Source organism: Meriones unguiculatus, chromosome 1, assembly GCF_030254825.1.
Source record: "Meriones unguiculatus strain TT.TT164.6M chromosome 1, Bangor_MerUng_6.1, whole genome shotgun sequence".
Taxonomy (NCBI): Eukaryota; Metazoa; Chordata; class Mammalia; order Rodentia; family Muridae; genus Meriones; species Meriones unguiculatus.
Genome location: NC_083349.1, coordinates 93881319 through 93896860, shown reverse-complemented (window position 1 = coordinate 93896860; position 15542 = coordinate 93881319). Strand labels below are relative to the sequence as shown.

At 44.1% G+C, this 15542-nt stretch overlaps 1 protein-coding gene across 2 annotated transcripts in view; it reads left to right on the top strand.

Moving 5' to 3' along the window:
* The window catches only part of Camkmt (calmodulin-lysine N-methyltransferase), a 351318-nt gene extending 342027 nt beyond the window's left edge, over nucleotides 1-9291 (top strand). For both annotated transcript variants that reach the window (XM_060363563.1, XM_021652698.2), the window contains 2 exons: nucleotides 2818-2949; nucleotides 8791-9291. In XM_060363563.1, the coding sequence (XP_060219546.1) occupies nucleotides 2818-2949; nucleotides 8791-8868 (210 nt within the window). In that variant the 3' untranslated portion in view covers nucleotides 8869-9291. The remainder of the gene's footprint in view (nucleotides 1-2817; nucleotides 2950-8790) is intronic.
* Nucleotides 9292-15542: the final 6251 nt, after the last annotated feature.

Genomic DNA, 15542 nt, shown 5'->3' with positions numbered 1-15542 from the left:
TCTGTGAAAGCCTCTTGGAGAAAATCTCTTCAAAAGAATAAGCAATAGAATGCAGCCTTCAGATTCTCAAAGACTGGTGTTTTTCAGATTATTCAGTACCAGGATTTAGTTTATTCTTTCAACAAATATTGACTGAGTACCTGCTATCTGCGAGGCACTGAGGAAGTGCGGTGCAGGAAGCGTCAGAGGCCCCTGTTGTCATGGAGCATGCGATCCGGCCAGAGGAGACCAGAAACAGCAAACAGGCTGTGTAGTGTGTGTCTGTGATGATAAGTACTAAGAACAAAACTAGAGCTGCAACAATGATGTAGAGGCTTGCGACGGGAAGCAGGGTGCTTGCTTCAATCCTGGATGCATGTGTTAGCAATAGAGGGTAAACTGAGCCTTAAGCAGAAGAATTGTGTCTCGTCAGAAAACACTTCTTAGCTAACCACCCACTCCCAACCCAGTAGTGAGTGGGATGTGGGAAGCATGCACTTTGTGAATGCAAGCATCAGCCCAACCAAGAATCCTGTCACCCTGAAACACTATGATATATAGCTTAGATAATAGCTGTAAAAAATCAACTCCTCAATTGTAACTGTATGACAATCTTTGCAGGTGACTTCAAAATGAAACAACTTCCATTATTCAAAATTCTAAGATGGCAACCAGTCTTTCGAAATGACTGAAATGACCTACTGGTATTCCCTCCTTTCCCCTGCCCCTTAAAAAAAAAGAGAGAGAGAGAGAGAGAGCCATGCTTTCCTGCTGAGACCGTGTATTATATCTAGTTTCACATGAAAATGAATTTTTGCTGCTAAGTTTGAAAAGTGCCTGAAAATAGCAATTAATATTGGAAAAGCTGACAGAACCTTAAGTCTAGTGGCATGATTGGTGCTGCTGTAATTATGTGCCTGAGTGTGTGTATGTCTACGTAAACACAGTGTGAAAACACACTTGATGTCCAGGGCAGTGTAGCAATGTCTTCTCTTGCAGGTAAATGGGGTGGGGTGAGGATTCGTATAGCGTGGTTGAGTAATATGGATTTTTCCCAATCTTATGTCTGAATAGCCCTGCTTTTCAAATTATTTTTACATTCACTTCATTGGAGCCTCACAGCTTGCTGGAAGGAAAAACAAAGGGCTGTGCGTCTTGGTTCTTCCCATGAGGTGGATGAGCAAAGCCAGCAGGTCAGCCAGGAAGGCTGCAGGTTCTTGTGTGCAGAATCAAGAGATCAGACTAAACCAGCTCCAGAACCCCTCCCAGCTCTGAGTCTGATTGCCCTGAGATGGCGCGACTGTCTGATGGTAGGCATGGATGGCAGGTATCCGTGTTCAAGTCTGGGATGCCTTCTGCCCCATGCTTCCTACTGTTTTTCAAACCCTCCACCACTTGCTTACTCATCAGTAAAGTACGAGGTCTTCTGTCTGCAAGGTTGTGGAGAAGGGTGTTGAAGGGATTAAAGAGGGTCTGTGAAGCAGCTAGCACACTGGTAGCTGTCATTATCATTGTCATCACTGTGGCTAATAAGGACACTGTGGAATAGAGAGAACGGGCATCCATATTGGAGGCGGGTGGATGAGTGTCTTCTCCAACCTGTGTTCTGCCCCCTTGGCCAGTTATCCAACTTTCTGTAGCACAGGCCTGAGAATACATTCATAGGGCGGAAACTAGAGGAGGTGATGTATATGTAGCTGAGCCCATTGTCTGGCACACCCAGAGTACCAATAAATGCCTGGTAGGTATGAACGAGAACTTTCTGTCATAAGAATCTGGAATATGTTTGGCATGGTAACCCATGCCTGCAACTGCAGATCTTGGGAGATGAAGGCAGGAAGAATGCAAATTTGCTAACCTGGACTACGTAATAAGACACTGCCTCAATCAAACAGCAAGCAAAAAAAGGGAGCTGGAGTATATTTCATCATTTTCTCAGAGCCTAGGATGGCATTTCACAGATGAAAGTAGCATGGAACTAGCAGAAGCAGGTAGGTGCCTGTTTCTGCTTGATGGGAGGAAAATAGATGAAGAAACAAGCATGTCAGGGCAAGGGGAGATCCACACCTCTCCAGGCATTAGTAAAGGGTCATTGTGAAAGGTCTTGTCACACTGGCTTCTGAAGTCCGTTGTACATTTTACTCAGATTCTCCTCATGACCACAGTCATCTTCAGATTATGGGGCTATTCAGAAATGCCTGCTTGCCTGCAAAGTGCCACTCCCACTTGCTCACTGTAGGGAGTTGCCCTGTTACAGTGTGGACCTTTCAGAGGGAGTCCCTGGAGATGGAAACCTAGATCGTGGAATTGGAACCTTGTCCCAGACCAGGAGGGTCACAGAAAAGGCTCAGGAGCAGGACTGAAATGTGAGAAGGCTCCAGCGTAGACTGTGGTCACTGGTCTCTATGGAGAGTAGCTTGGCACCTGATCTTCAGGGCATAATAAACTACCATGTACAGGCGTCGGAACCCTGCTGTGGCTGTGTTGGCAGGTATGAAGGAGCCACAGGCGATAGCAGCCACCCCAGACTCTAAGATCCATGACTTAAAACAATAGACCGGCCATATGGCATTGTTCAGCAGCTTTTGATCACATATTGTTTATTACATATGCATTATTTGGAAATCGTACAATATAGCATGGCAACTTGGGTATGAAATATTCTTTTCCTTATCTGTGCTTGAAAGGCTTCTTCCTATGAATGTTCATCCCCCTTAGGTCTCCAGAGCAGTTAAGGTTCTGTACCTGAGAGGTGAAGGTAAATGCTTTGACTGATGTCTGTTGGGTCTGGTTGCTTTCCAGGTTTAAACTGTGGGAATTTCTTTTTTAATGTTCTAGGGGAAAGCAATGGTATTTGCCCCACGCCGAGGGAATACTTTCAACCAGTTTTGCAGTCTAGCTGAAAAAGCTGGTTTCTCTCTCCAAAGACATGAAAATTATGATGAACACATTTCAAACTTCCACTCCAAGGTTAGTTTTCTGCTTTTGCTAGATAACACTTTAATCCTCGTTGCATTTTGAAGAGATCATGGACTTTTTGGCAGGTAACCTAAATATTTGATTAAAGTACTCTTTAGGTATGTTGCTTCCGAACAACTGTATGTATCTGATGATTTTGTGTGGCAAAGCCATCTTTTATCTTTGCATGTCTAGGAGGATTTTACAGACACCATTTCTGTTTACCCCTTTCTCTGAAACAAACTAATCTTTCCCATTCATAATGGACTAATTTGCAAGTTGTAAGAGGAGGCGGCTTAGAATGAATGACAAACATGCATTTGTTTTCTAATGAACAACCTTCGGCTTTCAAGTAGGTTAAATGCTTAGCCGAACTGAAATAAATAGAAGGTGACTGTCTAATTGTATCACGTTGGACGGTAAATCTCTATCTCCGCTTGCTTTATGGCCGGGTCAGTTGACAGTTTGAGACTGTTAAATCTCATACAGAATTTCACAGTTGCGAGGTTATATGTCAGATTGAGGCGCTACAAGATTTAGGTCAAAAGCACTTATCTGAGAGTGATTTCTAAGCCTGCTTACATAAAGCAGTGTTATCAGCCTTTTTATTATTTATGGGTATAGGGCAATATAGGACACCAAGAGGCAAGTATTTCATGGAAAAGTTTTTAGGATTCTCACGTTTGCTAGTGCCTGTCACAGGGACTAGCCTAACACGAATTTCTTGTGTAATTTTGTGCCTTACAGAAATCTCCCTCTGCTGAGCTCATCTGCCCTTGGTGAGAGATACTGACTTGTCATGCTTCCACAAGCTATGACTGCAGAGAAGCAAAAGCCTGACCTTAATTTTCCCCTGGGACAATGTGAATAGCATTCTTTAATGTAACGTAGAAATAAGTATGTTGGCTACCGAAAAGTCATATTCAAACCGGATCAGCTCTCCCAAGCTAGAGAAAGGACCCTTATTCTCACTTCCTTGAAATGGGTTGTTTTCTTTGTATGTCTAGGGCTCCGTTTAGCCTGTGGGTTGGGAGGGAGTGGATGATGTGTTGAGAACTGGAAGTTAAATAGCATCCTCTCCCTGGTGGAATCGGAAGGACGCCTTACAATCAGAAAAGAGGAACCAAATGGCAAGTCAGTCACGTCTCACCTGCTTCTCTGTAATAAGGCTCCCCCCACCCCCACCATTAACCCTCTCCCCAGAACAAAAGAAATAGCTCTGAGGGGTTACCTGATAGGGAAGTGTCTCTCCTGGCCCCCTGAGCGCCTTCAACCAAAGCAATGAGGTGGCCTTCTCTAAGGGTCAGACTGGAACTACAGGGGTCAGGCTGATGCTGCTTTGACATTCTGTCATCTACTTGCTCCCTGGAACAACAGATGCTTTTAGTTTCTTAGTGCCAGCTCAGGAGAGCAAAGGTGTGGGTCCTTCCGCCAGCAGAGATGGTTGGCACTGCCTCCTGAGACCCCTGTCTCTTCTCTGAAACATCTGAAGTACGATGGGACAGGCAAGGCACAAGGAGTCCTTGGTGCCACCTGTCCTTTGTGTAGAACTTGAGTGTCAGTCTGTAGTGGCTGGCAGCTTCCTCCTTTGATTTCTAGTGCTGTGCCCTATCCCGCTAAGCACAGCACGCTCAGAAAACCTCTGAATGTGTTTCCAGCATCACATTGTGTACTCTACCCAGCTTGCACTTGGTAGGTCACCACTGACTGACTAACTGGCCCAGACACAAATACATCTCTTTGAATAATTAAATGGCCTTAGGTTTGCTTACAAGTCAGATTCCTTCCCCTGCTGACGATGGGCTTAAAAACAGTCTTCCTTGTGGTTGACATTCTCAGGAAGTAGAACCCAGGGGAAATACTGTGCAGTCCTAGGACAAAGATATAAATAAATAGTGTGTGTGTGTGTGTGTGTGTGTGTGTGTGTGTGTGTTTAATGAGTGCTATTTCGATTAGTTTGACATCTTTCTTCTAGCGCAAGGATGCTCATCCCTTGTGTTTCTTTTTCAGCAGACTCACACCTCACCACCATCACCACACACACCCCAGCAGAGCAGGGACCCGAGGGACCCGGTGGAGTGAGTAGGGGAGAGTCCTGTTCCTGCTCACCCAGCCCCAGCCCAGTGAGGTCAAAGGCAGTGTCCTGTCCCTGCCACCTCCATGCGGCTCCAGGAAGCCAAGGGCTGGCTCGGCTGAGGGAGCCTCTTCCGTGGCGGCTTTTGTTGGCCGCCTGCTAATAGCCAGGGCTTAAAAGTTTTCCATCTTGAGCAGCAATCAGCTTTCTTCCTCTGCATCTCTGGCCAAAGCCCACCGTCCCTGGGCTGCGCCTGCTCCCCATCGGAGGAGCAGCTTCCCTTCGGGCTGCGTGTTATCCTCTTAGGCCTACTGTGTTGGAATAGAGCGTAAGCAGCTGGAGGACTGTAAGACGCCTGATAATGCCGCTCTTTTCCGCTGTCCCGTCTTAATCTTGTTACACAAATGGTTGTGAAGAGATTCATGAATTTTAATTTTGCCCTCTGCATTAGTGCCTCACGTCACTCATACACAGCTGCCTCCTATGCCGAGTTTTCACCCCTCCTCTTACAACAGGGGAAAAAATTAGTTACAATCTTGGCAGTAGTGCAAGGTAAAAAAAAAAAAAAAAATCTACAGATTTAGGCAACCACCCATGAAGCTGATTAACAGTCAGCGATCAGGGGGAACAGCTCTGCCTCTTAAACTTTTCACCTCTCATTGTTAACTGTGAAATTTTATTTCCGTTAAAAAGCAAGCCTGTAATCAAAACGGTGCCATTCTGCACTTTCTGCCCGTGCCTTTGTTAAGCCGTGCCCACACCATGCAGCCGGCATGCTCAGGGACAGGCAGCCAAAGGTGTAGCACGGGTTTCAAATACTCCCTTTCTGTTTGTCCGGGCAGCAGGAAGAAACAAATAAATAAATAAAACGCTTCCCTCTCCTTCCCAGACTCTTCTTAGCCTCTCCAGGCTGAGCATCAGACATACTGCCCTGTAGAGTGGGGCAAACCTCTACGATACAGGATTGTTGAGCTGGCGAGAGGCTTAGCCCAGGAGAGCGGCGGTTTAGACTGAGCGCCGGCCTGAAATGAGCTGATGAAACCACTCAGATGTTCTCCCGAAATATAATTTTACGAGCCAGGAGTTGGTTGTTGGTTTTGCTTTTTTTTTTTTTACTTTGACACAAACCACCAGAGATTTTATTTTCTGGTGGGTTTTTTGGTTTTGTTTTGTTTTTTTTTACTTAGCCCAGAAAAAACGGGGGTGGGGCAGGGGGCTTGGGCTGCGAAGTCAGTACATTGTGTGAAATGCACGGCCATATTGCACTTCTGCTTATCTATTCAAAATGCCACGTTACAAGTGGCTGGTGCTTGTAATCTGTGCTGTTGATAATTGTGGCTACTGTAAAGGGTAAACAGTCTGAACTCCACTCCCGCTGCTGTTCCCTCTGCACCGAGGCCGCGTGTGCTCCATCCAATTATGAAGGGAAACAGAATGCTGCTAATAACAGCTGTATCATTCAGTGCAGTCCTCAAAGACCCTGTTTTAACCTATGAAATTGAAAAAATGTTTTATTCACAATTCGCTTTTTGTCCCCCCCCCCCAGGTGCTTTCTTACTTCTTAAAAATTTTAATTATTAATTGAGCAAAGAAGTATAGCCTGGATGAATGGAATGATTCTCAAGCCTTGCAACATCCCTCCCCCTCCCCCGTCCATGCCAGTATTCCCTAACACATTGTGTGTGTTCAAGGACTCTACTGTAACAGGTTTTCTCGGTTCAGAGATAACCAGGTGGGTGTTTGTGAAGTGGGGAGCACCCCCATTTCCAGAAAGGCTCAGAGGAAGGACTCCACTGGCCCCTGGCCCCTTCCGGCAGCCAAACCTCTGCTTTGGCCTCCAGAGGTCAGCACAGAATTCAAGTTAAAAGTGATTTCTAAACCATATTTACAGAAGAATTATTTACCCTGTAAATTGCCTCAGGGACTTTATAAAGAGCTCATTTGAGGCTCTGGATATTATTGCCTGGAGAGTGAGTAGGTCAGCTGACTCGATTGGAGTGATCAATGTTCCCTTATCCCAGTCCCCGAGAAAAGAACTTAGCTCCCATGGCCCCCTCTCCTCTCTGAGAAACCTTTCAATGAGCTTGTTCTGTTGCTAGGGCGATGTGTGGCTAAGGTGTATCCGTTGAGCCAGCTCAGGCAGCAGGCTTGGTGAAGCCAGTTCCTCCGAAATTTCATGACTGTTAGACCAGAGAGTGAGGGACACTGCTGATGCTCTGGTGGCAGGGTCTGTTCTAAGCAGACGTCCAAGAAAGCAAAATGAGGTCACAGCAGTAACCACACCACTCCTCTTAGGAAAGCAGCTTAGAAAGGAGTGAGGCGTGGTGGTGGTGGTGGCATATGCCTTTAATCATAGCACTCTGGAGGCAGGAGCAGGCAGATCTCCAGTTCAAGGGCAGCCTGGTCTGCAGATCCAGGACAGCTAGGGCTACAAACAGAAACCCTGACTTAAAACAAAACAAAATAAATGAAGAGAGAGAGAGAGAGAGAGAGAGAGAGAGAGAGAGAGAGAGAGAAGGAAGAAAGAAAAAGAAAGAAAGAAAGAAAGAAAGAAAGAAAGAAAGAAAGAAAGAAAGAAAGAAAGAAAGAAAGAACAAGAAAAAGAGAAAATGAAATTGGCTTTAGGCCTCAGTGGAGAAGGTAGGTTCATGACTCCTATCTTGAATACTGAAGACATGTCACCATTTTGGAATAGGATTTAGAAAAGACAGGTACTTCAAAATGATGCCCATGAACATATGGGTTGCAGAGTATTATAGTGGAGTCTTTGTGGGATGTTTTAGGGTGAGTAGTAGTGACTGATTTGAAGTAATAAAAGAATTGCTTTCCTATATAGTGAAAAGATTTCTGATCCTGAAAAAGCAAAAATAAATTAACAATTGGCTCAAAAATGCTAGGTGTGGTGGTACAGGCCTTTGAACATAGCACTCAGGGAGGCAGAGGTAGTTGGATCTCTGAGCTCAAGGCCAGGCTGGTCTACAGAGTGAGCTCAAGGATAGCCAAGGTCACATAGAGAAACCCTGTCTCAAGAGAAACCGGAAGAGGAGGAGGAAGAAGAAGAAACAAACTGCTATTTATATAATAAATATAAATGTGACTGTCTGATTTATTCTAGCCAAATGGGGGAGAGGGATAAAGTCTACCCCTCCCCCACATTTCCCAGAATGTGTGCGTTAGGTTTGAAGGTTGGCTGGGATTTAAAATTGTATCACAGAAGGCGGTCAGAAATCCACCTTAGCACCATCAGGTGTTGGTGCCCTGTTGGGATATGTCCCTGGGAGTGGGGGTGGGGTCCTGAATGGCTCACTGCCCTTAAGGGCCCCAAGGAGGACCTAGGTGGCCTTTGACAGGTCTGAGCCCACAGACCCACAGTGCCCGGATGTTGCCATGGTCTCTGGGCAGTCATCCAGCACCCCTGCCTGAGTGGAGCAGTGTGGCGCTGACCAGGGCAGCAAGGACCGGACTGAGGTAGACATGCCTAGTGATAGTCTGGGAGAGAGGAAGTGCAGTTTGGGTACTTTCTTATGGAAAGAAACAAACAAACAGAAAGAAACACCCAATCTTCACTTAAAACAAAACAAAACAAACAACAACCCCCCCAGGGTCTTACTTTAATATCACCATCATGCCAGTACCACTGGAAACTATGCTGAATTGCTTTTCTGTGATTCATTTCCAGAATCATAAATTCAGGACACAAACATAGTAAAATTAACATTAATGCTAAAATGAAAATTCCTTACTTGACTCTTCTTACTTTGTATTTCTGTTATTTTCAGTTGAAAGAAGAAAACTCGGACATATATGAAGAAAATCTCCATTACCCACTTCTGCTTATTTTAACCAAAAAGGGGTAGAAGGCCGAGGGAACGCCGCACACACAGGGAACTCTTTCCACCAGATGAGGCCTCTGCCACGGGTGCCCCAGGCTCAGGACCACAGCCACTCTTCCACATTCCACACCTTGGTTCTGGGACTCTGCCCCCCTGGCTTGTTGCTCTTCTGTCCCTAACCTCTGTGTGTTTTTATGTGTCAGCAGCCTGTCTGAGATCAGAGTTGGACTTGCGAGCAATCTAAATATTTTTCTCTCTAAAGCAGAATTTCTTTTGATAATTCCCACCTGTCCCCCTCTTTTATAATTGTCTTTGTTCTGTTTGTTAATAGTAGTCTTTCCCTGTAAACACAGAAAACATCACTCTTTCTGGTTAAATAAATAATAAATAAATAAATCTTTCTCATGTCCCAGTTACTTGTTTCAATCCATCATCTCTTGCTCTGTCTCTCTGTCTCTGTCTCTCTCATTATTTTTTCTTTTTAAACAGGATGCTTTTTTTTTTTCTTTTTTCCCCTATAGATGTATAAGAAATGACTGCATCAGCCCAAAGCCTCATAAACTGACCGTTTGTCCTCTGGACACAATAGCGTGGCCAGCCCTCTGCTCCTCCTCTCCAATTATGTGTGATTAGTCTCAGTGTGCTGTGTCAAGGAGGGGGAGTGCTCGGAGTGCTCATTATCTGTTTAGGTACAAGAAGAGCACATTCAGGCTCTGGCTATGAATGAAATGTGAGTCTTTATCAGGGCTTAAATCTAACTGCCTCTCTTCTTCAGGCCTCTCCCAGACTGAGTCTCTTCCAGAGAAATGTTCAATAAATGTCGGATAAACTACACTGCAACCAGGGGGATTTTAAAAAGAGAAAAATCTAATTACACAATTATCTTATTTAAAGTAAGTACATATTGTTAGTCTCTGAGATTCCAGTGTGTAGTAAACATTTCCTAGGTGCTACTCAGGTGGAGGCTTTTCTGCAGGGACCTCAGCCCATCCTGCCTGGCTTTCATGGAAGTGCTGAAATGCCTTTTGTAGCAATTCAGATATTTATCTGCAAGGGATCGTCTGTGCCCACTTTGGCAGGAATGTCATTAGGTGGGTTAGCTGTGTACCCTCAAGTCGTTAGCAGAAGAAAAATGTGTATTGAATGTGATACAATTAAAGTGATAGCTGGGGGCGGCTTGGGGAGGCCCATCGTTTTGCATGTTAAGCAAACTTAGCTGTCATACAAGTAGCGACTCTCAAATGTCTTCTCTGCCCAGTTCTATCATCAAACAAAAATTTTACCATCAGTTTGCATGTCCCCGCATCCCCCACTTCTTCTGCTCCATTAGAGCACCTAGATGGATCTCAGAAGGCATAGGTCAAGTCGCAGTTAGATCATACATTTCTTTCTCACAAAAACTTGAATTGCAATGCCAAGTGATGGGCTAACATCACAATAACAGCAATTTATTCCTCTTTGGATAAAACAGCAGTCTATTCTCAGTGCTAGATAAAGACCAGGGCAATGCAAACCAGCCATTTAGCTGAGTAGTTCAGCTGGTGGCAGCTCTCCTTTGGCGACTGTGTGAGTGGCACACTGGCTTCATATTTTCTTGTTTGAAAAATTAGAATTTGGGATGTTTTAAAAGGCAACACAAGTCATTCCGCTCCTACCGACGAAAATTCAACGAGAATTATTTCCCAGGTAAAACCTGCAACTAAGTCTGGCAGACAAAGGACGCTTGTCTCTGTGGTGCTGCCTAAGATGATCATTTCCCCCCTTTTAAGTATAGAACAGCAGGACCATGAGAATATTTCCTTTCTTTTCAACCAGAAAAATACACGAACTGGCAGAAATTCAATTTTTATTTGTGTGCTGCAGATATACAAACGCAGTGATTCTTTCTTTAGGAGAAGTTATATTTCTTTTTTTTTTTTTTTAAGCAAACTAGCAGTGGGGTTTTAGAAATATCTGAGAACAGTGTATCAGAATTGAGCTATTCCTACTAAGAAATACCCAGTTAAATATATAATAAAGAAAATATCATGGCATGATTGTGGCCTATAGACACACCTATTGCATGTTCGGGGGTCCATGGATGTGTTTTTTTGTTTTGTTTTGTTTTGTTTTGTTTTTTTTAATTGAATCCTTACCTGGAAATAATTCTGTGCTATATAAGTTATAAGCAACTAATGTTACATTTTTTAAATATTTTCAAAGTTTTAAATTAAATTTTCACATTTTTGATAGAATGTAAATATCAAGAAGGAAAGATAAGGCAACTCTAAAAAGTTTTTCATATTTATATTTCTTCATGAACTTTGATTATGTCTATGCATTAGTATCGTGTAAGTAGAATTGAAGTAGTCCTTTCTACAGTTTTCTTCATAATTATGCACGTGTTTGTCTCCAAAAGCACCCTGCGTGCCGGGGGAATCATAAGACCTAGGATATTCTGGGCCAGTGAGATGGTCCAGCAGCTCCACATGCTTACATCCAAGGCTGACACCCTGAGTTCAATTCCTGGACCCGGAGGAAGGAAAAAACTGACTCGCAGAAGTTGTCCTCTGACCTTCAAGTGCACACTGTGACACGCACACTCCAGGAAAATTTTTTAAATGGAAAACAATGTTAAGAATTAGTATTTTTAATAGATTTTTTTAATATTCTTACAAAACGCTTGATTTTTTTTTTTTTTGTAGATGTGGGGGTTTGGGTGTAAGAATGCATCTAATACTGTCCACTGGCCATTGTAAAGCAGTGATATGAACAGCCACGTCCAAGTTGGTTATGAGAAATATGTTTTATTTTATAGCAAGACATACGCTGTGAATTGGGATAAAAGTGCTCAGAAGGACTACCTGAGAGGTTGCTGCTATTTTGTATGAATTGTGTATTTTGTTGGCTTTTTGACTGAGCATGAAAATGTAACTTCCATTAGGGAAGGGTAATTTAGGTGCTCAGTATTCAGCAGAAAACTTGTCGGGGCCATAAAAGCTTTTCTGGCTGGTTCCTCGGGTGTTTTCAGAGAAGAGCTGCCCGCCCCTTGCTGATTTTCCCTTTGGCTTCAGTAGAGGCTGAATTTACCACTGCATACCTGTTGAATTTAGTTTGGGGGATCCAGCAGTTAACTGAGTGAAAGGAAGGATTAGTGGCCCTCTGGAGCCTGCGCCAACGGCCAGGTGTCTGTCCTAGCTGGTTAAGTGCCTTTGACAGTTAAAGAACCTGGTAAATGCAAGAGGTGGGATGTGGGAGTTCTTTTCTTTTCTTCTTCTTTTTTAAATCCTTTCCCCACTACTAAAGTAGGGCACACCTTTTTCTAAGAGATGGGTGTGTTTTGTTTGTTTGTTTGTTTGTTTTGTTTTGATAGGAGTGGGCTGTCTCCTTCCCTCTACTCAGAATCTACTTCTGTAGATTTTGGCTTTGTGCTTAGTCAGTGTTTGATTTGGTTCCAATCAATGCCAGACAGTTGGGAAGCATTGTGTGGCAAACTCTTTGGTTGGACTTTGGGGGAGGGGCAGGATGCCCACATGGTCAAGAGAGGCTCGCTGAACATATGTGGACATACCACACTCGCTGGGACAGTCAGGCTGCTTGGTCCCAGACCCTTACTCCAAACTCTCCTGTCTTCAGAATGCAGAAACATCATAATTACACTGCCCCTATCTCACGGAAGAAAGAAAGGTGGTTTGAAAGGCAGACTGGCTTTAGCCAGAGCGACTGTGTTTTCCTGAGTGGACTATTTCCCAGTTATAAAGGAGCCCAGCACGCTGGTGTCTGACCAACCATCAGGCCTGAAATGCCACTCTGAATTCTTAGATTCCGTTTACCCAGATTGCCTGCTGCCCAGGCTGTGACTAAAGGCTTTCTGTGTAGCCTTCAGGAAGTCTGTACATTTGGAATCTGTATTTATTTATTTATTTTTGTCTCCCTGACTTTTCAATTAATACATTTTTTAATAGATAAAACAGATCATACTGTGACTTTTAAAATGTCAACAAGCTTGTAAACAGAAATGTAATAAAATGGCTAATAGGAGATTCAATAGTTAATGGAGGGCCTGAAGTGTGAGCAAATACAGTAGCTGTATATTGGAAACTGTGCAAGTGAAGATGGCTTTAGTATTGCAAACTGAGGAAGAAAATTGTTTTTAATTAGCACCTTCATAAGAACTGCTGATTAATACTGTTTTGTTTGGTGAAAAGCTTTCAGCTGAGTAATTTGTGCAGCCATTACAACAGTTTTGTTAGAGCGGGACTCCTGTTGTTAAACACAAACAGCAGATGATAATGGTGGAAGATGAGTTTGTCATGTAACAATTTACCTTATTGAAAAAGCTTTATATAAAACCCAATACTGTAGGTACCGGCAGAAATCACATATTTTAAATCCTTCCAAAATTGCAGTGTGCCATGCTTGTAGTTCTTTTTTTTTCCCCCCTAGAGCCTAGAAGCAGATTTTATATCATTTATAAAATTATATACACAATTTAAAGGTAGCATGGACAGGCCACTTTCTCAACAGCAGCTTACAGAGGAGCAGTAAAGTGGACGTGTATTTAAACACTCTCTAACTATACAAAGCAGGGAGACAAATGGAAGCCTAATTAAATAATGTTACTCACATGGAAATTTGCATTGGGCTTGGATGCAGGGAAATAAGAGCTGGTGGCTTTGCATGGGATGGGTTCATCATACATGCTATACACAAAAAAACAAAACAAAACAAAAAAACCCTCGAGTTTAATTAACCTTTTTTCTTCTTCTCTGTCACTGTTTTAACTGGTCAGAATAAACAGTATCCAATCAGTAGAGCTGACCAGGAAAAACCAGTTTCAGTGAAGACGGGAGAATGTTCACTAGCCAGCATCATACATGGGAAACTGGAAAAATAAATAAATAAACAGAATGCAATAGTAAAGCATATTTGCATTAAAATATTACACGACCCAAGGCTGGTAAGAACTGCAAATTATTGCAGTAGCGTAATAGAGCATGAGATTTTTTTTTTTAGACAGGCCTTCGGGGTAATAACCAGGGTTGAGGCTCACGACAGTGCCAAATAAGCTTTAGACAGCATAATAGTCTGCAAAGAAAGCCACAGAGCACTAATGTGGAGGAAGAGCTGTCCACCACATGCAGCAAAAATCACCAAAGGTCATTTTATGGTAGCAATTGTGACATAAAATTGGTGGTCATGCTACATGTCTAATACCGAGCACAGCTTTATAAATGATGGGCCCCTAGCGATGGCTGTCATTAAGTGCTTTCATCATAATAAACTTTAAACTGTTGGCTTTATGAATCGCCAGCTAGCTTCAGCTGTTCGTTGGATGGAGCTTGCAGTGCCTTAAGTGTGACAAGACCTATTAGGAATTGCAACCATGTTTCAAGCGTACTTGGCTTCCCCACTCCTGGGGTGATTGCTGCCTATTAAACGGCGTCTGGGAAGATTTTCCTCCAGCAATCTCTGATCAAGAGCTTTTTTGGGCTTTGACCTGCATTTCCTTCAAGACTTTTTCTGAGGAGTTTTATAAGAGCAAAACTCCAGAGGATTTATAGCCACTTCTGATTAATACCTTTCCCGTTTTTCTAGCAACTCTCCCACTGCTGCATAGAGAAAAGCTTTCATTGTTCCTGAGGCGCTTATTTGTGACCTTTTCTCTGCTTCCTGATTCCCTCTAACGTGTTCTCTCTGTGAAATCCTCGGGGTGGAACCTAGACAGTTGGTGAAGTTGTTACAGCTGGAGAGACAGAGAAGGAAAGAGGAAGGCTTTTATATTTTTTAAAGGATTGCTTGCAGAGCGGCCTGGCCCCGCCCATTTAAATACCCGTTGTGACGTCACCCGCAGCCCCCGGTACCAACCGCATCTTTAATGAGCCTTCGGTGTAAAATTGAGCGGACACATAAAGATTTCATGATTCAAATTACACTTTTATTAACCTTTAGCACGGGAAGTCTTTTTGTTTCCACACAGTGGCCTACCGGCCGTCCTGCTACCATGAATAATAAATGTTTGGAGACCCACTCCTTCAAAACCTAGGTATTTAAGGTACAAAGGCTAGATGCTTAACTCGGGCTCACTTAGCAAGAACTTGAGATCTCCTCGCCAGTCTCCAGCTTGAAGGCCCCGCCGCCACCCCTCCGATCTGTGTTCTTCTGCTTACTAGGATGTTCTAACGAGGGCAAAAAGCTTTCAGTGAACACCCTGTCTTAATATTCTCATTTGTCTTCCGTTTTTGCTAAGAAATGCCCTAATGAGAGCGAAGGGAATGTCTCAGGTGTGCCCATTACACAATTAAATTAGCAAACCTCGGAGGGATTGGATTAAAAGCCGGCAGGGCGCATCTGGAGACCATGGGTCCAAAAGGACAGAGGCTCTAAGCCTCCCTGGTAGCCTGGCTCCCAAACTGGTCCTCCCAGATGAAGTTGGCGGGGTCCACTCCCCCCATTTCCCTTTTGGGAGTAGGTTTCCACCGCCGCTAGAGTGGAGCCATTGGTGACTGTCCAGCCCAAAGCAAACGGGAGGAAGAGCAGTGGCTTTCGGGGTACAAAGGCATGCCCGGTGCACCCCGCGAGAGGCCGAGCGTGCACAGAGCCGGGGCCGCGCAGGTGCAGGCGGCGGCGGGCGGGCCGCAGAAGGCCGGGAACAAAGGCGCCTCGGGGGCCAGCGCAGAGGTCACCTGCTGCCTCCGGGGCAGATTAAGGAGGCCTGG